This window comes from Gobius niger (assembly GCF_951799975.1).
Source record: "Gobius niger genome assembly, chromosome: 20".
NCBI classification, from domain to species: Eukaryota; Metazoa; Chordata; class Actinopteri; order Gobiiformes; family Gobiidae; genus Gobius; species Gobius niger.
In genome coordinates this window covers 8,383,970-8,407,099 of record NC_136871.1, presented here as the reverse complement: position 1 = coordinate 8,407,099, position 23,130 = coordinate 8,383,970, and the positions used below count along the sequence as shown (strand labels likewise).

The window sequence follows — 23,130 nt, the reverse complement described above, 5'->3', positions numbered from 1 at the left end:
GCACTGAAGTGGGACGGCCATAATGATCACTATGGAGCCTCTTGAATTTATATCATCCAGAGGCACTTACGCTCTGGAAGGGAAGGATTTGCCCTTGGAAAGAGACACCTCTGACTCTGGCAAAGGAACAAAAGAAGGTTTAGTTAGAGCATACTGTATTTGGATGCTTCATTTATCAACAGAAGCGGTTCTCAAACTGTGGTACTATCGGGCTTCTTCAGGTGACACAATTAAGCATTAAAATTTTTTAATTTCAACTAGAGGTAGATGCTTTAATAATGCATTTAATTTATATGTTTGTATGCCTTAGACATGGTTTATAGACTTTTTTGAAAAAGCCTATTTGAAAGTGTTTTTTTTTTTTTTAACCCTTTGAAACATTGTACCAGCCAAACTTAGTGCAATGAAATGTGTGATGTAACTTGTATCAACGGGTTGAACACAATGGAATAATATATATTTGTAATTTGGAGGTTCATAAATAAAAAATTATGTACCTCCAAACAACTAATACACATTATTCCATTATGTACTACATAGGTACAAGTTAATACAGACTGCTACAAAGCGGATTACATTGCACTAAATTTAGTTAGTTAAAATGTATCATGGTGATGTAGATAAAATGTAACCAGACTTTTTCAGGTTTAGTCCTGATTTGATCTTGGCCTGGTGATACTACTGGTGAAGTTTAATATTGATATACTTGTTTGAGAACCACTCATAAGAGATATGAAAATAAGTAAAGTGTTCAGGTGTTAGTCCTGAGCTGCTGCGACTGAGCCGCGCTGCCACCGTGGGTCAACCAGACCAGCATGTTTTAGGAGGTTGGGGAAACCGTAGCACCCGGAGGAAACCTGGCTGGCTGCCTTCAGTCTCCTCTGATCCTCTAAAATGTCCTGCACTGTCAGCTCCTCCACCTACCTCTTCCTCCTGGGCAGCTCCCTCCGCTCCACAACAGCCTTTCACCATCCTCTGGGAAGAACTTGAACTTGCACTGTGTTGCAGGTGTGGGGGCTCTTGGTGCCTCTTCAATGTCTCAGGAGAAGAAATGTGTAGGTCTCAAACGGGTTTAGCTGATAAGTGAGCTGTTTGCTTTTAAAAAGTTGCTTCTTCAGGACCATTATGGAGTCTTTGCAGGAAAAAAAATCCACCGGACCGCACAAAAACACGGCAAAGACTTACAAAAGTATCCAGTAAAACAATGTGGAACACAGAAACCAAAAATGCAGTTTGCAAAAAATGGCAAAAAATTCAGCTGCACCGAGAGAGAGGTTGCTGCTTGTTTTCACGTCACCATGACGAAAAAAAAAAAACATATGAAGGCCTGGTCAGTAAGAAAACTTAAAAAGACAAAACAAAAACATGCCTTTAAAATGATGTGAAAATAGAAAAGATAAACGTTAGTGATTTCCAAAAAAACAAATCTGTCAATGGGATAAATGTAAAAACTTATTTCCATATTCATTTTTGTAGTGTGGTAAATGCAAGGGAGAAATAAATCAATCAACTCCAAAAAAGTAGTATTTTGAGTCCGTATTTTATTGCGACTTTGCCAGTAAACTCCATAAGGATTACATTTAATTATTATTTCTTTTAAGTTATCCTCCTGCCTTCAGCATGTACTCCTTATGATTTATAATCATAATTTCATAGTAGAAGTGCAAACTATAAAAACTGCAGAAAATAAGGTTTTGTTTTAATGCGTTTGTCATCTTAAAATTGTTTAGTTGGACAATTGAATGTTTGAGATAATATTGCGACTAATTTCTAGCAAGTGGGTGAGTAAACTAGCGGCTCACACAAACGGCGTGTTAGTTGTAATTATCAGTAGCGACCCAATTTTCATTTCCCCATATTGTAATGGCTAATGCATTTCTAATGACGTTACAGACAGAACATTTTGCATTCGCTTAATGTTTGCGAGCACTGTCATTGGATCAAAACCAAAAGGCACTTAAGTCTGCGCGGTGGTGAATACAGCGATTTTAACATCCTATCCTAAGGCTTTATAAACCAATAGATAATCGATCCTGAACTATTGAAAGAGCAACATCCAGTTTGTGAGGTGAAACGAGGCACATAATCAAATTTAGCACATTACTCGATGTCTGTCTGTGCTTCCAACATGCGCTATTATCTAGAGGGCTGCAAAACCTACTGAACGTTTGAGGAAAACTGACTGACACGGGCTCTGGAACTCTTTACAGTGCCACCGATGATCCCATTTCCTGGTGGATGTGTGGGGTCAGAGGTGGCGGGGGTGATATAGTGCTGAGATGTCATGCCATGGCAACAACTGCCGGGCCACTGTACACACTGCAGACACGGCGGGGCAGTAAATCAGGGCTGTGCCTTTAGGATTTCTCACAGACTTCCAAACTGCACTCCTGTACAGTTGTCAGGTAACATCAGCTACATAGAGACCGAGCAATGAGGGAACCTTTTGTTATTGGCAAATGCCTAGGAATACATTTAAACTTATTGTCATTAATTTTCTAACCCAGTGTTTCCCAGTCAAGTGTTTTGAACAGAAAACATTGTCTTTTTTACAAAAAGTCTGAGTTTTAGTGGATCTATTTCTAAATAATTGGCACCGACCTCGACATAGGGGATACTCGAAGTACAAAATAAACGTCCAAGGAGTCTGCAACATAAATAAAGGTTGGGAACCACTGGTCTAACCTTCATTCAACGAACAAAGATCTAATGCGATTAAGAATCTCTAACGCGGGATCCTAATGTACCTGTTTTTAGTAGTAGGGGAATCCAGAAGACCCAGAGGAAACCTGGGTCTTGCAAACTCCGCACAAAAAGACCTTTTGAACCTTGGGATATTGTTGCTGCGAGACTGAAGCGCCAACCCCGATGCCCCTGTGCAGACTTGCCAGTTTCGAGGGGGTAAATTTAGTAATCTGCCACCTTCAAATTTGTATAAGTGTAACAGTTTTTAATACTTTATTATCTGCATATAGAGCTAACAACTAAACGGAAGATTCACTCACTTCAGTTGCCTTTTACCCAGACTCTAACGGTGCATATGTTCCAAAAATGTTTTTCCATAACACCTTGATGAAATGTCAGGTAAAGAGTCTTAACAATGCATTAGCCACATATCGGTTTAATTTTAGTATCCATTTGCGGGCCTCTTTTAGCTTTATAAGTGCTATCGCAATAAGAAATGACAACTTCTTGCAGAGTCTTGTGTTCTAGGAAACCCAACCCACGGCTGGACCGTTGTAGGAGAGCATCTTCGCATTGGTATGGTCGTGTTGATACAAGCTCGGCCAACACGATTAGTAACAAGTGGATAGTAATGCTGAAGACAGGAGAAGTGCAAACACATTATCTCCGAGGGGTTTGGGAGCGTTTAGTCTTTTAGTCGTGTGTGTCGGAGAGAGACGGGTCAGATCCGAGTCAGCTGGTGCCAAAAACTGGACGGCATGAAGCTCTCCATCTTGTCAGCGAAGAAGCCCAGAGGTGCGAAGAGTGTGCTGAAGAACTGAAGGAGACAGAGCGTAAGAATGAAGGACGTCAGGGCAGTGACACACACTGGAGGTTACATTCTTTCAGTGAGAAAAGTGACATTGTTTCATCAATTTTGTTTGTAGAAAGCGCGGCGTATGAAATGTGCTTACACGATCCGAGCGTAAACTTTATACTATCTTCAATTCACTCGTCTCTGTGTATTTATGCCGCTAATTCATCACCGCTACATTCTGTTTTCACTTTCTGCTGGAACAAGCTTTATAATGCCTCTGAATCCTTGAATGATTGTACCACTTATATATGTATGTTTCTAAAACATTTCATTGCACTGATGATTGTGGATGATCTGGGTGCCATCCAAGGGACATATGGAGCTGGACCAGGGCCATTTAGACAATAGGCAGACACAGAGACACCACAACAATTCTCTATGGGACATGTACATAGAATAGTGCTCTTCACAAGCAACCGGAAGAAGCTAAAGTTCTCAGAGAGAAACAAAAACAGGACATGGAGATAGTGTTGCTGCTAATAGGCTTATGGAGCTTCCCCTTATCTCAAAGTGAAGGGTTTACTTTATTGTAGGGCTAGGCAATTAATCAAAATTTTAATTTCTACATTTGTCAATCTCAATAATCAACAGGGTTACAGCCATTTGTTTTGCAGAAACAGCTCCTTTGGTTGAGAAGATGGAAGATTTAAGTGTTAAATGAAACGGGAGTAAAGCATTTGTTTCTGTTTGACCTGAAGTTTGAATAAAAGCTCTGTCTATGTCTATGTGAAATCAGAAATTGAGATAAATATGAGAAAAAAATTAAATGCGTTAAATTTTTTTAAATTTAGTGTTTATGTGTATTTTTCTTATTGCAGGTTGTGAAAAAGAACAAAAAGAACAAAAAAAAGTGCACAACATATGAAACCCACCCACCCCTTAAAGGAATAGGCCACCGTTTTTACATACTGAGATATGTTCTTACCTGAGCTTTGACGAGTTCTTTAGGACCTGTCTGATCTTCACCCGTGCCTTCAGTCACGTAAACACAGCGCAGACGGCGTTAGCATTTAGCCTCTCCCTCTCTCCAATATAGCTCCAAAACAGGTCAAGATAGAAGCTACCAAGCTCTTCCACGTTTTCCCTATTTAAATATGGTTACACTACACTACAAAGTATAATTACACAAAATTAAACAATGTGGATTTTCTAAGCGGATAAAAGGGGGAACTATATTGTAAGGCATAATAATACCCGGAGTAGTTCGAAATCTGCGCAGTAATCTTCACTTTACTGCGCAGTAATCTTCACTTTACTGTGCGGATGCCGTCTGCGCTGTGTTTACGTGAATGAAGGCACGGGTGAAGATCAGACAGGTCCTAAAGAACTCGTCAAAGCTAAGGTAAGAACATATCTCAGTATGTAAAAAACGTGGCCTACTCCTTTAAATAAATCCAAATAATATAGATAATTAATAATAATAATAAGAAGAAGAAATACATTATTATATAGAGAAACATTTTCAAGCATACGTCGAGTTGTTCAAATACCACTACTGTCTTTGCAAATGAACTCCTCATATGTATTTTTGTCACACTTTTGTAATTTTGTGTATTTATTTTTCTTGTACCGGCAGGGAGATTTGTCTTTTGATTTTGACCATTCTTTCATTGCAGCCGTGGCAACTTGTATCTGCAGATAGTACGTTAATTTGGTAATTAAACAGGAATGATCAGACATATCAACACAGTTAAAACGGCAGCTGGACAATTCATGATATAAATGGTCAAAGTTTCATGATTACACAAAATGAGTATATGAGTTCCCAAGTATCAGATCGCTTCTTTGTGGGAACTCATCGCGTAATGTCTACTGTCTATATCAAGAAACATCTATCCATCTCGATTTATTGCACTTCATCCATTAATCATGTAGTTTCATTTCGTAAAATCAACTTGAGGGTGTTGAAAGAAACCATGTCGAGGAAACGCTCTCGTTTTAGCAAATACAGAGCTTGATTCTGGCTAACATTTTATAAATAGGCCGTGACATACAAAGCATAATAGTATGTAATCTGTTGTCTGTTGCCAAAACCAACGTGTAGGTCCAATACCACTGTTGCGATCGTTATACTGAGCGTTCTTACATTATGCAGATGCGAGGGAATAATGCCTCTGCTTGCATATTATTTTTGTTTCTTAGAAGACTGTGGACCTCTGTGTTCTCCTCTCAGCGTTTTTACACAAAGTCAATTGATGCTTAACAGAAAACAGACCCATCTGGCCTGCTGTAAAAATCCTATCTTTCTCATAACACCAGCTTCAGCACTAGATGTTCCCTATGACCTTGTTTGCTGTGGGACTGTGTGTCTATGTATAGGCAGAAAGAAATAAACAGGGTGACCACGAACGCTGCCAGATTTGATAAAAAACGGACAACAGAGCATGTTCACACTAATTACGGTGTAAATCTCGGATATGAACCTAAATGAGTCATGGATCAGAGGTTCATGACCACTAATGACAAAGTGAAACTATAAATCTGGCTACTGTTTCATGTGGGTGCTAGCTACACTTGGACAATTCAAACCCCTCCATTGATGAGTCACGGTAGGTTTTTTTTGCGATAATGACCAATCTGTCCAATGTCCAAACTGCTTGTGAACATTTGTCAACGGAAGCAGAACAGAAAATGATTCAAAGTGAAAGGAAGAAAATGTATTACATGGCCTTGAAGGGATTCTTAAGAAAGTGATTAGCCTATGTTTTCATTCATAAAAGACACTGTGTTAAATCTAGAATCCCCTCAAACTCAAACCATGTATAGATACAGACGGCATCTCGTCATAGAAGGGGGCGTGGCCTCAACGAGGGGGGAAATAGAATCTTTTGGGAAACACAATTTTTCACTCTTTTTAGCCATTTTCTGGCAAAATATAAACTTATTTATCACATACAAATAAAGTCAAGTCTAAATCGGGCCCATATGGATATTTTCTCAAAGCAGATTGTTCAGTAGAAGTGAAAAAAACGGCAGTAACTGTTTTTAAATATGACCATATACGGGCGATTCCAGAAATGCTGTCTGTATCTGAATATATAAGTTTTGTTGTGAAAATACTGTGCAGTTTCAGCTGCTTTTTAAAAAAATCTAATACACAGTCAGCAAAACGCAACACTTTTTCTCTCATTTTTCATGGCGTGAACACATCTGTCTTAATCTGTGTTAGTGAGCACAGAATCTACCCCCCCCCTCAATAGTGGTCAAACAAAACCACTTTTTTTTTTCTACCTCCCCTCAATAAAGCAAAATTGAACATTTAAGAGTGTCCTTTTATTGTAGACAGCCTAAGGCACCTGTTCAAGCATTTAATAAGCATCTTGATGTGCCACACCTGTGAGGAGGGATGGATTCTCTGACAAATGAGAAGTGCTCACTAACACATAATTGTGTTCATTTGTGTTGCTTGGGAGAAATGTTTTATGCCTTTGAGTTCAAATGAGAGCAAAAACAAAAGGGTTGCGTTTAATTTTTTGTTGAGTGAAATTGCAAGTACTACTACGTGCTCACATGTGGGAAACACTGCCTTAAGCTGGGTGTACACTGCGGGATTTTGGCCGTCTGCTACAATCACACGTTGTGGGGAAAGTCTTAGGTCACAGCTCAAAATCGCAGGTTGTATAGTGAGACAGGGACATATTTTGGAAGGCTAGTCGCAGAGTGAGCCATCCTCTCGCTGCAAGTAGGATCTCTGTCAGTGTCCAGTCAACACCGCCCCGCCCCAGAGTCATAAACAACAGAGTCCAGAGCAGGTCTGACTCCGCATTTTACAAGACTTTCCCTGGACTTTTCCGCAGAAATAAACACCGCTAGCATGCGTCACTTGCCTCAGCTAAACAGACGCCTTCTGTAGCCTGATATTTGCTATGATAAACTTTGATCGTAGCTACGATTGTCTCTTTGAACCATCACACAGTGGAGACGAGAGCAGCTCACGATTTTACAATCCCCATGTGATGCAATGTATACACCAGCCATTAGATTAAGCAAGAGCCTGCATATTAACTAGAAATGATGACGTATCCTGAAGGAGTTGTGAAATGTCTTCATAGTAATAACTTAGTCCAGATGACTGCTTCATGTAACTCATGATGGAACATGCCTGGACAGAGAGTCAACATAGTCCACTAGTGTAGAGTGGGAAAAATATAAAAATGTGGCAGGTTTCAAGGCAATTCCAGCATAACTAAATGATCAAAAGTTATTCAATCATTGAGTTCATGGACATTACTATTCTGCGTTCTAGATCAGGATCAAAATGAAGAGAAAAAGCTCAGGTAGCGGTATCTGGTCCGAGCACTGCCTGTACTTACTGCTTTGGCAAAGACACCCATGAGCTCTGGAAACTGGTGTGTGAGCATGGCCAGCATGGCAGTGAAGGAGCAAAGGCCTGCTGTGAAGAGGATGAAGAAGGGGAGCTCTTTCTTTGGGTACACAGACACCTCGTGAAACGCTGCCGGGACAGGAGAGCAGACAGGACAATAGTTAAACTAGTTCCTACAGCTGAAGTTAAACCAGCGTAATAAGGCTTCACTCACAGGGCAGCAGCTCTCTGTCTGCCGTCTCTGTGCAGCCTGGGTACGGATAGAAGAGGTGACCTTTCTCCAATGGATAAGGGATTATTCGAAAGGCTGCGGCAGAAAAAAAGGAATAGAACATGAAGGGCATTTCAATAGGATGCTAGTTAATTTAGTTAGTACTTTAACCTCATAACCGTGGGCATTTTCTCCAGTTCCATTTGAAAGCTAAGACCTACAAAACTAAGCCTCGTTATGATTGTTACGGTTTCACCCTTTTTTTGTTCATGTTTTTGTTTCTTTTTTGACATATTTTGGGCACATCTTTGTCCTTGACCATAGTAACTTCACACACACAAAAAAGAAAATGAAATGCGGCCAAAATATTGCCAAAAAAGCAAAGAAAATGTGATAAAAATGTGGCAAAAAATGTCATAAAAACGTGGGGAAAAAAGCCACAGTTACCATGTTTGCAGCTGCTAGCTAGCATACATTTTCTTAGCACCTAACATTAGCTAAAAACAATATAAAAATTGGAGAAAAAAGCTGTGGAACAACTCCGTTAGGTGCCGAGTTACTGCTGGTAAATACATCTAACTCACTGTGGTGTCGAAGTGTTTTAATGTGAACAATAACTGAAGTATATTAACTTTTAAAATCTCCATTAGTTTACAATTGCTGCTAATCCCATTATGCTTAACCCAAACTCTATAGTCGTAGTAATCAGTTATTCCAACGTGCTTTCAGATCACCAGATACTTGTAACAGACCCTTGTAACAGATCGAAACATCATTAAAATTGCTAAACTGCCCTTTGTGTCTGAATTCGATGTGTGGATGAAGAAGAGGATGAAGAATTCCAAAATCACAATACAGTCCTACAATCCCCAATAGCTTGATTTCACTAAAAATATACTTCTTTCAATCAAAAATACATCCAATTCATTGTTGCAAGTGCAGTATGATTTCATAAGGAAGCAAATAACTCTGACAGTTGGGTACACAGGCGATCACAACTTTCTTTTTATGATCCTGACGTACATAACACGAACATAAAAATCCCTTTTAAAACTACCTTTGTTAAAGTGATAATGGAGATTGCGCGTCAATAATCAGTTGTCCAGTACTGTCAACGTAAACAACTTAATGTACTGACAAGTTGCAGTACGTGAAACTTACTCCCTTCCCAAGTGCAGTGCAGTAGGTTTAAGGCCCCCTCTGCCCTCTTCCAGTGCTGGAGGTGGAAGAAGGCATATGCCACTGCTTCACTGTCTCCCCTCTTCAAGATGTGCTCTGGAGGCAAAATCAGGCTCTTCATCTCTAATAAGTACTGTAAAACAAACACAAATAACACACTTTACAACAACATATTCACTGCTTTTTATACTTTATTTCAGAATTTGATGTTTCAGTCCAGATCTAAACCCCATTGAGACTCTTTGGGATGTGCTGGAAAAGGCTTTGCGCAGTAAGACAAAAAAAAATCAACACCTGATGGAAATACATTTTGTGACGTCAAAACGAAAGTGTGACTTTTGGCCAGAAAGTGCACAAATAATACAAAAATCTAAGCTCTGTAACTGTCCAAAATGGCAATGACTCAAATATGGACGAATGAAACAAACTACAACTCTGTTTTGGATGATAGAACCATATTCAAAAATACTCAGAAACGTTAAATAGCAGAAGAAGGGCCTTTAACTCACTGCCTTTCAACATCCGTTTTTCCTCAAAACACAATCTTTACTTCAATCTATTGCGTAAATCTATAGGCAACTTTCCTTCTACATATTTATGCGATTGTTGAAGGAGGAGGGAACAGCTCAGCCAAACAATGTGTGTGTGTGTGTTATTGTTTCAGTACAGCGCATTTATTTCATGAATGTGTGCCCCCTCCTCTTTCCCTCAAGTGCAAGTTTGTCCTAAAGAGTCAGCCGGTTCACTGCTGACAAAGGCCACTGTCCTACAACCTCAAACCGGCAGAAGAAGCCTTTTTATATAGCAAAGGATTCGCATTTATATTAAGAAATACTGTCAGCTTTATACGAGAATTGAATATTGATTTGTCGTGAGTACAGCGGTAAACAGCTCTCATCTGACAAATCCCCACTCGATGTAAATTATGTCTGCGTTTCCCGGCGTGGCATAGGACTGTGTCAAACAAAACCCATGTGGCAGGACGGGGCCCCCTGGCTGGATTCCCAGGCGGCCAGCTTCACAGCGCTCCAGATCTCAGACCGACACTTTGGGAAGGTTTCCCCTCTGAGCTAATCCTGTCTAATCCCCTCCATGGTCACAGGCTCATCCAACCATCCATCCGGCCAAACTCGTCTCCCCCGACCGGTCTCCCCCAACTGGACCCTGTCTGAAGCACCCTATAACTCGCAGTGATTACTCGAACGCGTATCCTTCATTAGTGTACGACCAATTAGTACTTTGTTTGCAAAACTCACTATGCCGTGCCAGTCTGTTCCTCATTTGGACACTCTCACTCAACCTCCGCTACCTAAACTCTTACCAACCTCCCAACCTGCGACTGCTCTCACCCTCCTCCCGCTGTGCCCCACACATCCTCCTCCTGGACAACTCACACTCTTCTCATGAACCACTCACGCCCTCTCTCTGAACCGCTCTCAACCTCCTTCACCGCTCTTCTCCAATATATCTCCAATATATAGTGCCATGGTTGACCAAAAAGCTATTATTCATCATACAATTCAAATGAATAATCGATTTAATGCTGAAAACCCAATAGCTTTGCACAATGTTGAAAAAATGTTCAATATGCGATACTGGTGTGAAATATTGCAAATTTGCGATAACGATAGTATTGTGACACACATCGCAATAAATGTGTTTTAAGGCACTTTAGTCACATAGTGTTGGAGATCTGTTCTTGGTAAGCTACGTATGCTACAGTTTGCCCTGGCGCAGACTGCATATATCTGCACCAACAGTTCCTCTGAGCACCACTGATTTACGCACACACATCATTCATCCCACATGATTTTAATGGTAAGGGAAACCCGGAATACCCGGAGAAAACCTAGGCAAGACACTGGAAAAACATGCAAACTCCACACAGAAAGGCCCCGCCTGGTGATCGAACCTGGGACCTTCTAGATGTGAAGCACAAACATGTTTTGAAAGTTATGAATGAGTGAGGACCACGGGTGAATGTAGTGAGTTGAGTGAGTGGTTGGCGGTGGTCAGAGGGGCCGATGGCACAGACTGGTTGCCTCGCTTCTGCAATACTAGTGTAAGCCATTATTACTATAATGACAAACTTTTTAATTTTGTGGTCTCCTCTTTCATTGTTTGTAAACAGGTATGGTGCCTTTAAATCAATTCAGGACCAAGACAAGGCTAAAATGAAATTAGGAACATTAAAACAAAAACTGAACTTTTGCACGTGTACTGTAAGTTCTATGCATGTTGCGTTTTAGACTGAAATGGAAGACTTTTCGCGATATATTGTGGCTTCTTGCAAAGTGAATATTTCATTACCTACTATTGCGAAACAATATTTCTGGCGGTACACTGTGAAGCCCGACCGCCCAATTATATACTGTACATTATCCACATGCAAGAGCTAAGACTGTCCACTTTCTTATCCTCTGTTCTTCTGCACGGTTAGTAGCTCTGGTCAAAACATACAGTAGAGCACCCATGTTTAAGATTAACCATTTAGAGCGGCCGGCTGCTCAGCTGTCCCTGCTTGCATGCCAGAGCATTAGACCTGGTGACACCTCAGTCCATACAGACCCCCCTCTCTTGTTCTTCAGTCTGCCTCTCCGCGGCCCGCGCCTCTTTGATGAAGGGATTGGGTTTCATGTGTTCTCCTTTTATCCAGGGCCAGTCATAAGCTCAGGGCATAACTCATAAGCGGCCTCCTCATTCTGATCTGCCCTCACTACGGCACACTCACATTAGGATGTTGTCTGTCTATATGTACATCGGACACATGCGTTTAGCAAAGATAGACAGACACAGGAATTGATTAATTAACTTAATCTACAATCTCGTTTAATTTTCAAGTAGATTAGTCTATCCTCACCTTCTGGATAATTTCATCTTGGACAGGGCAGGTGCACAAAACCAACAATTCATATCAGTAAACAATAAACACCACCCACTTTTGGGTCAAAATTTCCACCCAAAAACCCCAAACAATTTTATCTTTACTTTTATGTACTCAAGAAAACTTAAAGTGCATATGTCACGTGTATGGAGTCTAAAATAGACTTAAAGACCTTATTTCGGGGGCCTCAGCGGGTGCGTCAGCTCAGAAAAGCTGAGGTATTGGAAAATAAGCTTCTGTAAACATTAAAGCAGTACTAAGTAACTTGTTCACCTTAATAAATCCTTTTCGCATTCCCTCTGGAGTTAATACAAGTGATAACGGGAAGATTGGAGAGTCTGGTGTCTCTGGCCAGAAAACCTCCCTTGCAACTTTCCCTGTTCCGACCCGGAGACCCAATACACATTAATGGAATCACGGAGAAGAAGCTAACAGGCTAACGGGCAAAGCTAACTGTGGGCTAGCGTCACTTTAGCAGTATTTACAGCCAAGTTTGAGTGAGCAAAAAAAAAATCTCCATAGTATAATTGGGTTGTGGCAAAATGTACAATATCCCTCTCTCTCTTTGTCTTTTCTGTCAGCGTAGTATTTACTAGTAAAAAAGACACAACATGCTAGGACACCTGCAGTGGTGCTTATGGCCTCTAGGGACATGAGTTACTTAGTTCTGCTTTAAATGGTAACAATGGAAAGAGCTGCTGGAAATCTTGACTGGGGCTCCACCTGCTGGCATCTATAAGAATGATTTTATAAAAAATATAACTTCCAGCAGCAAACACACTTCGAATCGCTAATGTTGGATAATGGGCTTTAAAAATATGGAGGACAGCTTCTGGGTTTGATCAATGACGCGAGTGTAATCAGGAATGAGGCGTAGAAGAGGAAGCAGCTCATTTTAACAGATTTGTCCGAAGATTACTCAAAACTGCATGAATGTTCTGAAATACTACTCCAGGTCTGTCTTTGATGAGGGAACCACATTAAAACATGGTTTAAACCTCAAGAAAGAATTTTGCATGATATGTCCACTTTAAAAGGCACTCTGCGTAACACTGTGGGATCTACTTTTGCCAATACAAAACACGCTCCTAATGACCTGAAACCTTATATTTGGCTGCCTTTAGTCAAAATATTTGACATTCTGAAACGTTTCCTCAAACTGCAATCAACATGGCTAAGACCGAAGGGGTTTCTGTGAATACCTTTCCTTCCACAAATGAAAGCACATTCATCTTTATTTTGAATACGCTCAGTCTTCCTCCTGCACTTGCTCAATTTACAAACCAAAATAGGCAATTTCAAAAGTAAAAAGGCAGCGGCGTCCGTCTTGCCAAGGTATAAATGGAAAAAAAAGCCCAGACAGAATGAGGTTGAGATAAGAAATTATGGATGGATTGATGAAATAGATGAGATCTGGTTTCTTTCAAAAGTGACTCAGTAAATGTCAATATCGAGGTAATTTGGGAAGCCACTAGATCAGAAATAAGGCAGGCAGAGAAAGGCTAAAGAACGGTAGACAGACAACAATCCTGGCTATATGCTGGACACTTCAGGTCATATGACAGCTCTGTTCTGTTTGGCATGACTGCAAGCTAACAAAAAGAAGGAAGTAAAGACATTTAATGGAAATAAGTGAGTATGGAAGTAAACGTAACAGACGAAGATGGAAGGAAGTGAGATGTGAAACGTAAAAGGCAAGTGTGGCAAGATTCAATACAAAACTATGAAAAGGAAACAAGGAATAAACAACATCTTTAACCCTTTAACCCGAGATTAACACCTTAACCGTGCATTTTCTCCAGTTTGGCTTTACCCAAAACTAAAAGCTTCTCGACTGGAGAGCAACAATGCCTCGTTAGAAAGACCTACAAAAGTGATCCTAACTTTTTTGTCACATTTTTTGAAAGTGTTTTCGTTGTGTTTTCGTCTCTTTTTTGTGATGTTTTTTTGTCATTTATTGTTGTTTTTTCATCAGTTTTTGTGGCTTTTTGGTTGCTTTTTCATTGCTTTCTTTCATTGCTTTTGGTCATGTTTTCGCCCGGTTTTTGTCACCTTTTTGTAGCTTTTTTTGTCATGTTTTTTTGTTGCTCTTTTGTCTCTTTTTGGTTGCGCATTAATCCTCGTTTTTGTCGGTATTTTGATGTTTTTTGCTTATTTTTTTTAAGCTTTTAGAGTTGGGTAAAGCCAAACAAGAAAATGTGCTTGGTTCAGGTGGGGGTTAAGGGGTTTACAGAGGTCAACAGACTTCCTGTTACAGTGGATGAACTTACAAGGCATGAGTTACTATCCACAGGTGTGCTGCTCGCCTCAGAAAACCCAAAACATCACAGCTGCGCTCGGATCACAGACACAACACTGTGATGATGTGAGGCCCACGAGTTCAGAGACTCAAGCAGCAAATATAAGACGTCCCCTGTCGTCCATTAACTGATAGTTGTTAAACCATTACAGTCTTGTAGATACACAGAAAAGAGCCATGTTTGTTTCATTTTCAAATCGGTAAAATAAGTCTTAAGCGTAATTGTTACAGAAGGCAACAAAAAGTCAATAACCCTTTATTACAGCACGTCTGACACAAGAATGTGTGTAGGGTGCAAAATCTCAAGAACTTAAACACTCAAGAGTAACCGTCTTTGGGAACATGGGAACAGTTATAGCAGAAATAAGTAACTCATGCCCCTAGAGGCCATAAGCGTCTAGGGGCATGAGGTGTTATGCTTTTTTAATCATTAATTGTCCGTGAGAGTAAATACTACGCTGATAGAAAAGACAAAGGGAGAGAGGGATATTATACATCCAATTACACAATGGAGATAATTGTTTTCACTTATACTTGGCCGTAAATACTGTTTAAGTGGCGCTAGCCCACAGTTAGCTTTGCCTGTTAGCCTGCTAGCTTCTTCTTCATGATTCCATTAGTGTGTATTGGCGCCCTCCGACCCGGTGCAGAGAAAGTTGCAATTGAAAATGATTTTCTGGCCAGAGACACCAGGAGGAGATGAAAGACCCTCCAATCATCCCATTAACACGTATTACCCCCAGAGGGACTACAGAAAGGATTCATTAAGGTAAACAAGTTACTTTGTACTGCCTGGGCCGAGCACATTTTGTCCAGTTCGGCTTTACCCAAATCTAAAAGCTTTGGGAAAAAAAGTCAAAATAGCGACAAAAACAAGGATGAAAATGCAGCAAAAAAGTGACAAAAACCTGCCGGAAAAGCAACACAAATACGTCAAAAAAGTGACAAAATGTGGCCAAAACACAACAAAAAAGCAACAGAAAACAACAAACCCATGACAAAAAAGCGCCAAAAAACAAGCCAGAAAAGCACAAAAAAAATAAATAAAAGCGCAACAAAAACCAACAAAAACATGACAAAAACGCAAAGAACAGTTGGGACGAACTGGAGAAAACGTGCTCGGTTCGGGCGGGCTTTAAAGGCGCAACTACTTTTGTTTGAGCCAAATCCAAAAGATTTGAGCACCTGTAGTAATTGCATAGAACTACACGTACAGTGGTGCTTTTCCATTGTGATTGTTGCTATAAGTCTTGTTTCATCTTTTTAATGAAGCAATGAAACAGAAAGAGACAACGCAGGCCATCCTTTCTCCACATACTATTGCTCTTTTCCACACAAAGCTTTCAATGACACAGTGCGCAGACTATGATAGAATTAAACCTTTTAAATACAAGCGTTCAGGAGGACTGCTACCATAACCAAACAAAAAGGATGCACTGAGTCTGACATCTGGTGGCCAAAGGGTTGTACGTCACACTTCGAGATACCGTTTATGTTGTCTTAAAAATGCAAACTCCTGATACTTCTTCTATTTATACAGAGCAGTATTCTGTGTAATGGAGCAGCAAGAATGCAAAAAAAAAAACAAAGCAAGACAACACCAACAAAAATGTTATATAAAATATGTACATTTAAACTTATGTGTGTGTCCTAATGTAAAATCTACAGTAAATGAGTAAAGATGAGAATAACTCAAGAGGCCCATGCGACTGACCTTTGGCACATGTGGATTGAACTCTACAGCTCTGTGTATGGCCTCCACAGCGTTCATCTCTGCCGTACTGAGGCCCCGTCTGGACGCTGCCTCTGGAGAAAACCTACGACCACACAACGGCAAACGCATCAGGTTTACTGTGTGTTATTACCAAAACATTCGTCTAGATACAACACAAGATTAGCCTATTATTGTTGATAAAAGGTACTGACAAGCTCGTGGGGCTGCAGCATATCACTGGAAAGTGTTTTTGTGAAATAAATTACAGCCGGCTGTTCACCAAAAGCATTATTCGATCAGGTATAGCTTGACTGTTCCGATGTATTATAAGGCCTTTCGTTTTATGAACCAGACTAACTAAACTAATAGTTTACGAATAATGCAGGCACTTTGAAATGGAACTAGTTTAGGCCAGAGGCGGGTATTACTCAGTTATATTTACTCTAGTACATGTACATATGTAACTTTTTGAAGTAACGCTACTTTTGCAAGTAGTTTTTTCATACCGTACAGTACTTTTTACTTCTACTTCAGTAATATTAAAATTAAGTATCCATACTTTTACTTCGCAGTAACTCGTGCCACTATGAGCACACAGAGTAACATTTTGGACTACACTGTTGCCGTCAATACAAAACATGTTCCCAATGACCAGCTACTCACAGAAAATGCTATTTCTGCAGTGGGTAATCAAAGAATGGATTTGAATGAGAACCTGATCGATTTGAATCTCAAATTCTGCTGACTTTAGTGAACATCTCCATGGAGACGAGCTGGAGACGTACCCACTCCTGGTAAAGCTACAGTCACGTCTTAGGAGACAGTCATGTCTGAGGTTTCAAAGACATGTCATGTTTAAAGGGAAAAATCTTAATTTTGATGAAGAAAAAAAAATATACACTTATATTTTGTATATTCTTGAAAATATTAAAAGTTTTTTTCTTTGTTAATATTAACATTTTGTTTGTTTGTTTGTATCTTGTTTCTCATAATTTATGTCACAGCTGAAACATGACATGCAACAGTTACTCAGTACTCAAGTAACATTTTCTCCAAGCACTTTTTTTTATTTTTACTTCAGTCATTATTTTGGCCTCTACATTTTACTTATCACTGCGTAAAATTACATCAAAGTAACATTACTCTTACTCGAGTAAATATTTTGGCTACTCTACCCACCCGACTGCTCCTTATCTTCATCTGACATGAGTGTAAAAATCTACTTATAAATCCAGTTACTCAAAAACTGAAGCGGAAAAACAAGAGGATCACATTCATTCAACAGAACATAAACAGCTTGAATTTGTTAAATTTGGATGATTTATGGAAACCACCACCAGATATGCAAGGATGAAAAGTAAATAAAGAGGCAAAAGTGTAACATACTTATCTGATACAGCCCTGGCTTTTAACAATGCTGACGTGTAGCATATAGTGGCTGATTTTGGCAAGCTGATGTCTGAAAGAAAAAAAACAGAATCATGGCTCAGTGCACTTTACAATCTGTAGCGTTTAGTGATTTTTTACACACCGTCATATTTAGCTAGAACGGCTTGGACATCTGCATATGCCTGAAGCTCTAAAAGTGCCTCCAATAGGTTTTCATGAATATTTAACATTCCTAACAATGGAAACTCCTTCATTAACTGTGAGGAGACAAAACAACATTAACGTTAGGTGTGTATTTTAAAAACCTCTCCTGTAAAAATGTTTGATATCTTGAGGTAACACTTACATCTCTCATCATTTTAACTGCTTCTTTGATCCGTCCCAGCTTTCGTGCACACATTGCCAGTCTGCGCTTGATGTATACTAATAGGTTTATATCTTTTCCAGCTAGGGGTAGAAAAAAAGCAAGATATCTTCACAACACAAAAATCAAAGAACACCAGAATTTCTTTTGCAAAGTGGCGTTTTCTTACCAATAATAAGTGCTTTTTTAAAGAGACGTTCTGCTTCTGTGATCGTTGTTGCCTCTTCCTCAGCAAGAAGAACATAGGCGGCCGCACATCTACACGATCAACACAGTGGTAAAAGAGCACAACAGTGAGTGGGGATCAGAACTAGGACATATTTGTAAGTATTTTTTGTAGTTTGTTTGATTAAATCTATAGTCTATGGTCAGAAGTTACTCACTAGCTGATTTGTCAATGTTGCGCCATTACATGCATTTTCTCCTGTTTGGCTTTACCCAAATCTAAAAGCTTCTTGCGTCAAAATAGTGACAAAAACGAGAAGAAAACAAGGATGAAAATGCAACAAAAAAGTGACAAAAACACGCCGAAAAGAGTGTAAAAAAAAAAGAAAGCTATGAAAAAGCAACAAAAGAGACGAAAACTCTTCAATAATGTGACAAAAATGCAGCAACAAAGCAAAACAAAAAAGCTACGATCAGCTTTACGAGGTCTTTCAAATGAGACGTTGATCTATGTCTAAGCTCCAGTCAAGAAACTTTTTAGATTTGGGTAAATTCAAACTGGAGAAAATGTACTCGGTTAAGACAGAGGTTTTAGAAAGTCTTGTATGGAAAATTGACAGAAACATTTTCTTTGGAACCCCTTTTAAAGGTCAAAACATGTCAAATTAATATCTATGTATATTTGAAAGTTATTTTTTGACCTTTTCCCTCCGCCTTAAAGGACAAGGCCACCGTTCTTCCATACTGAGATATGTTCTTACCTGAGCTTAGACGAGTTGATGCGTACCTGTCTGTTTTTTGTGCCTGTCCTCAGTCATGCACAACAACCGAAGTTGTTGTTAGCATTTCGACTCTCCCAATGTATTCCTATAGCTCCAAACGGGGTGAAGTGGGAAGCTATCATGCTCTTCCACGGGCACACACAAAGACCAGGCAGGTACGTATCAACTCGTCTAAGCTCAGGCAAGAACATATCACAGTATGGAAGAACTGTGTGCCCTCAGTCACGCAAAAAAAAAAAAAGATCTTGTTAGCATTTGGCCTCTCCTATTGTATTCCTATAGCTCCAAACGGAGTGCAGTTAGAAGCGACCAAGCTCTTCCATGGATACGCACAAGGACCAGATACTCATCAACTGAGCTCAGGTAAGAACATGTCTCAGTATGGAAAAACGGTGACCTATTGCTTGAACCAAGCGCATTTTCTCCAGTTCAGCTTTACCCAAATCTAAAAGCTTCTCGACTGGAGTGCAATGCCTCATTTGAAAGCGAAGACCTACGAAAGTGTCACATTGTCGACACATTTTTGTCAAATGCTTGCCATGTTTTCCTCTCTTTTTTGCTACGATTTTGTCAGTTTTTGTAACTTTTTCATTGTTTTTTTGTTGTTGTTTCTCCGGCACGTTTTTGTCGTTTTCATTGTTGCTTTTTCATTGCTTTTGTGTTGTGTCTTCATCACACACTTTGTATTCCCTTTATTCCTTTTATTCCTTTTGCTGTTGGTTTTTCATCGCTTTTCTCATTGTTTTTTTGTTGTGTTTTTACCACGTTTTTGTTGCTATTTTCATGAAGCTTTTAGATTTGGGTAAAGCCACACTGGAGAAACTACTTCAATTACTTCAACATTTCCAAACAGAACACTCCATTAGGGCGTATAGATAATGTACAACACTGGCATTTATAGAAACTGGTGCTTTACTTAGTCCCTTGGTCTCTCCACCAAGCAAACATACCGACCCCAAAGATCAAACTTACAAAAGCCAGTACAGTATCTCAGATTATCATTGGCAAGATGGTCAATCCCATGGAAATGCTATTGCTATTTTGAAGTAAAGAAGCAATCCAGAGTAATATGCTCCCATCTTATCAATGAACAGTTTCCTTTTGTTTACAAACTCGTAGTATGTGAAAAATCTAATCAAGTAAAATGCCAATCCACTTACTCGTGATTCAACTCTATGGCCTGGTAAGCCGCTCTGATCCGCGCCTGGGGATTTCTCTCTCTCCAGGCCTTCTGCATCACTGTAACGAGGTGATCAACACATGCTTTATATAGACATCACTTCAGTGGGTCCCAGTTGGCGCCACACAGTCGTATAAGTAGATTTGGTCGCACTTAAACAAACACTCACCTGCGTCTTCTGGTCGTAACTGCTGCGTGTCTCCTGTGAAGAACGTCTGGTGGTCCTGAGCTGACAAGTTCATGTCGTAGTATGTTAAGGGTTCTTTTCCCGTCACCCAGGTATACCTATAAAGCATCGCACCATGGAAAAATGCATTTACTTAATATGGGTCAATGTGCAGCGCATTCAGGAAGTATTCACACCCCTCTTATTCTATGTTATTTGGCTGAAGTCTGATACGGACAGTTTCAAATCATTATTTTTCATTCTACTTTCAGGCTTATCTAGAAGCTATATTACTATGTATCAAGGGGAATTAATGGAATTAACATCTCAACTGTTAGAAATGTTATATGGGGTCTGAATTCTTGGTTTATATCATTTCATATTTTGAATTGTAGGATAATCTTTGTAGATATTTTTGCCAATGTAATACATAAAAAAGAATATGCTTTAATAGAAGTAATTAATACAGTTCTGACCTGTTGTACTCTGCTCCTCTGAAAAGATTCAAGGGGTTTCTCCACACCTTGCACTCTAAAAAGATAAAAACACTGATATTGGCACTGGCAAGTAAACGAATATTAGGACATACTTATACTTGAGCATTTTACCAGAGACACTGGGTCTTGGCTCTGCATCTCCATTCACAGAAGAGAACAGGCCAGCGGTCGAGCCACTCTCCACTCCTCCCAACAGAGGACGCAGGTGACTCACCGACACTTGTTCGATGAAGGAGGTCCCGTATTTACGGAAATACCACCACTCAAATATCTGTGGCAAAAGGGGTACAATAAGAAGAGCCAGAACACAAAATTACATTAGACTAAGGCTGCACCATTTTGACAAAATATCCAACTGTACTAGAAATATCGCGATTATATTTGCAATATACTGTATGTTGAAAAACAAGATTCAACTTGTGCATATTTTTAACACACATCAGGAGCATTAACATTTAAAACAAGACATATTTATGAGCTGCGAAACTAACGTAAGAATCATAAATATTGCTTATAAATATTGCTTGTTAATTATAAACAGCAATTTTAATTTGTGATTTATTATGCAGCCCTACATTAACCTGCAGAATGCGTACTGCTCCTCTCAAGCTGTCCTTAATGATTTAAGTAAATATTTAAGATATTTTTTATATGACACTTTTTCAGAATCAGAATGGCTTTATTGCCATTGTGAGTGAACAAACTATGCATTTTCTTCGGTACCTCTACTCGGCACTCAAAGCGCTTACACATCTGGGAAAAAATTCCCCATTCACAAACACACACACTGCTGTGCACACAGACACTGGAGGCAGGTGGGTTGAGTGTCTGGCCCAATAACACAATGACTGTATGGCCAATACTGATGGGAGTTGGGATCGAACAGCCAGGTCAATGGGCACATTCCATTACTTCATTACAACGTTTTTATTGAGGCTTTCATAACATTTATGGGTCATCAATGAAACTATTTGTTATGGATAGTTAAAAAAATTACCAGAATGAGCCCAGAGATGAGGGAGGAGGTTCCTGTGAGAGCCACATAGAACTTGGGGGTCAGAGTGTTCAAAAACACTGACGCTGCAGGGGGAAAAAATGATTAAATTAGTTTAGGGTAAGGTTATAACTTTAGTGAGGTAAAAATGCAAAGTTCCGTCGCTCAAGTAGTTGTAGCATAAACCATGGAAGAAGAGATTACCCCGCTTCTAATCACATGATAAGGCAAACTTATTATGCAAGTACAGTAGGGAAAAAAATCCAGTGGAAAACAGGCATGAATGAAGTGTCGCAGAAACAGCACAGCTAACTTGATTTTACACGCCACAACAGCAGACTTATGCACACGAAACTTCTGCACCTGATGTACTCCAAAACAAAATGCCAATCCACCAAAAAGCTCTCGCCTGATTGCTACATCCATCCCCAGCCTGAGATGCTAACAATAGCTAGCTCGCAGCCGCTTTAACCCACCCGAGGTTAGACTTTCGTGCAGTTTCAGGGGGCTCCACAGCACGTAGACCATGACCAGCACCATGCCCAGCCAGAGGAAGCACACGTACGTCCATGACCAGGACAGCCACGACTTGAATTTCTCTGTGAATCCGAGAGATTGGGGATTACTGCCAGAGGAGTCCTCCATGTTTCTCCCCCGGATGTCTGTAAACACTGGAGTCACGTGACCGCCGCGCTCCGACCCACTCACTGCGTTCAACGGCCTTTTTTTTTCTTTTCCCTTTCTTCTTTTTTTCTGAAAACGGCCTAAAACAAGGTACATTTCTGTTGTGTATATGACCAGACAAGATTGAAATAATTGCATGAGCTTTTCTTAATTGTAACGATATTTTTTTTTTAACAGGGCATGCTGTCTTTAATCAGAAAGGCGTTAACCTCTTAACCCCCACCATAACCAGGGCATTTTCCCCAGTTTAGGTGCACCGTTTAATAGATCCATGAGCTGCATATATTTCTATGGCTGCACCCAAATCTAATGTGACATCATACCGCTAAGCATTATGGGATTAGCAGCAAGTGTTGTAAACTAATGGAGATTTTGAAAGTTAAAATACTGGAATTACTGTTCGCATGAAAACACTTGGAAACTGCAGTGTGTTAGATGTATTTACCAGCAGTAACTCAGCAGCTAACGGAGTTGTTCCACAGATTTTTTTCTCCACTTTTTATACTGTTTTTAGCTAATGTTAGTCAATGGAAATGTATGCTTAGCCTACAGCTGCAAAGATGGCGGTTCTCCATGGTAACTGTACAATTTAACGCTACATTTGAAACCTTGCTTTGTTGCAGCGTTGTTGTCACTTTTTTTTTTTTTCATTTAAAAGCTTCTTTGTTGTGTTTTCGTCATATTTTTGTCACTTTTTCGACGTTTTTTGTCAGTTTTCGGTGGCATTTCTGTCTCTTTTTATTGCGTTTTGTGACTT

The 23,130-nt window shown here is 39.8% G+C and overlaps 1 protein-coding gene and 1 long non-coding RNA gene across 2 annotated transcripts in view; both read right to left on the bottom strand.

Annotated features, from left to right (window-relative positions):
* Positions 1-23,130, bottom strand: part of LOC306980135 — an 857,770-nt gene that overhangs the window by 774,931 nt on the left and 59,709 nt on the right. The window lies entirely within an intron of this gene.
* Positions 1,543-22,348, bottom strand: LOC306980059 (suppressor of tumorigenicity 7 protein-like). Its single transcript, XM_079579291.1, has 15 exons — positions 22,166-22,348; positions 21,693-21,775; positions 20,807-20,966; positions 20,675-20,729; positions 20,202-20,317; positions 20,013-20,091; positions 18,075-18,163; positions 17,888-17,988; positions 17,684-17,798; positions 17,539-17,611; positions 16,153-16,255; positions 9,238-9,388; positions 8,080-8,172; positions 7,855-7,994; positions 1,543-3,502 (listed from the first exon to the last, which is right to left on the bottom strand). Exons 1-15 carry the CDS (start codon positions 22,332-22,334, stop codon positions 3,407-3,409), a joined length of 1,623 nt encoding a protein of 540 aa, XP_079435417.1. The 5' UTR covers positions 22,335-22,348; the 3' UTR covers positions 1,543-3,406.

What these genes read in the sequence shown, in the direction of transcription:
- LOC306980059 (XM_079579291.1), bottom strand. Translation starts at nt 22,334, where the DNA reads ATGGAGGACTCCTCTGGCAGTAATCCCCAATCTCTCGGATTCACAGAG. An exon ending in TCATCTCTGGGCTCATTCTG is followed by an intron (nt 20,967 to 21,692) that starts GTAATTTTTTTA and finishes CTTTTGCCACAG; the next exon opens with ATATTTGAGTGGTGGTATTT. An exon ending in GCCAGGGCTGTATCAGATAA is followed by an intron (nt 16,256 to 17,538) that starts GTATGTTACACT and finishes GTGTGGTCGTAG; the next exon opens with GTTTTCTCCAGAGGCAGCGT.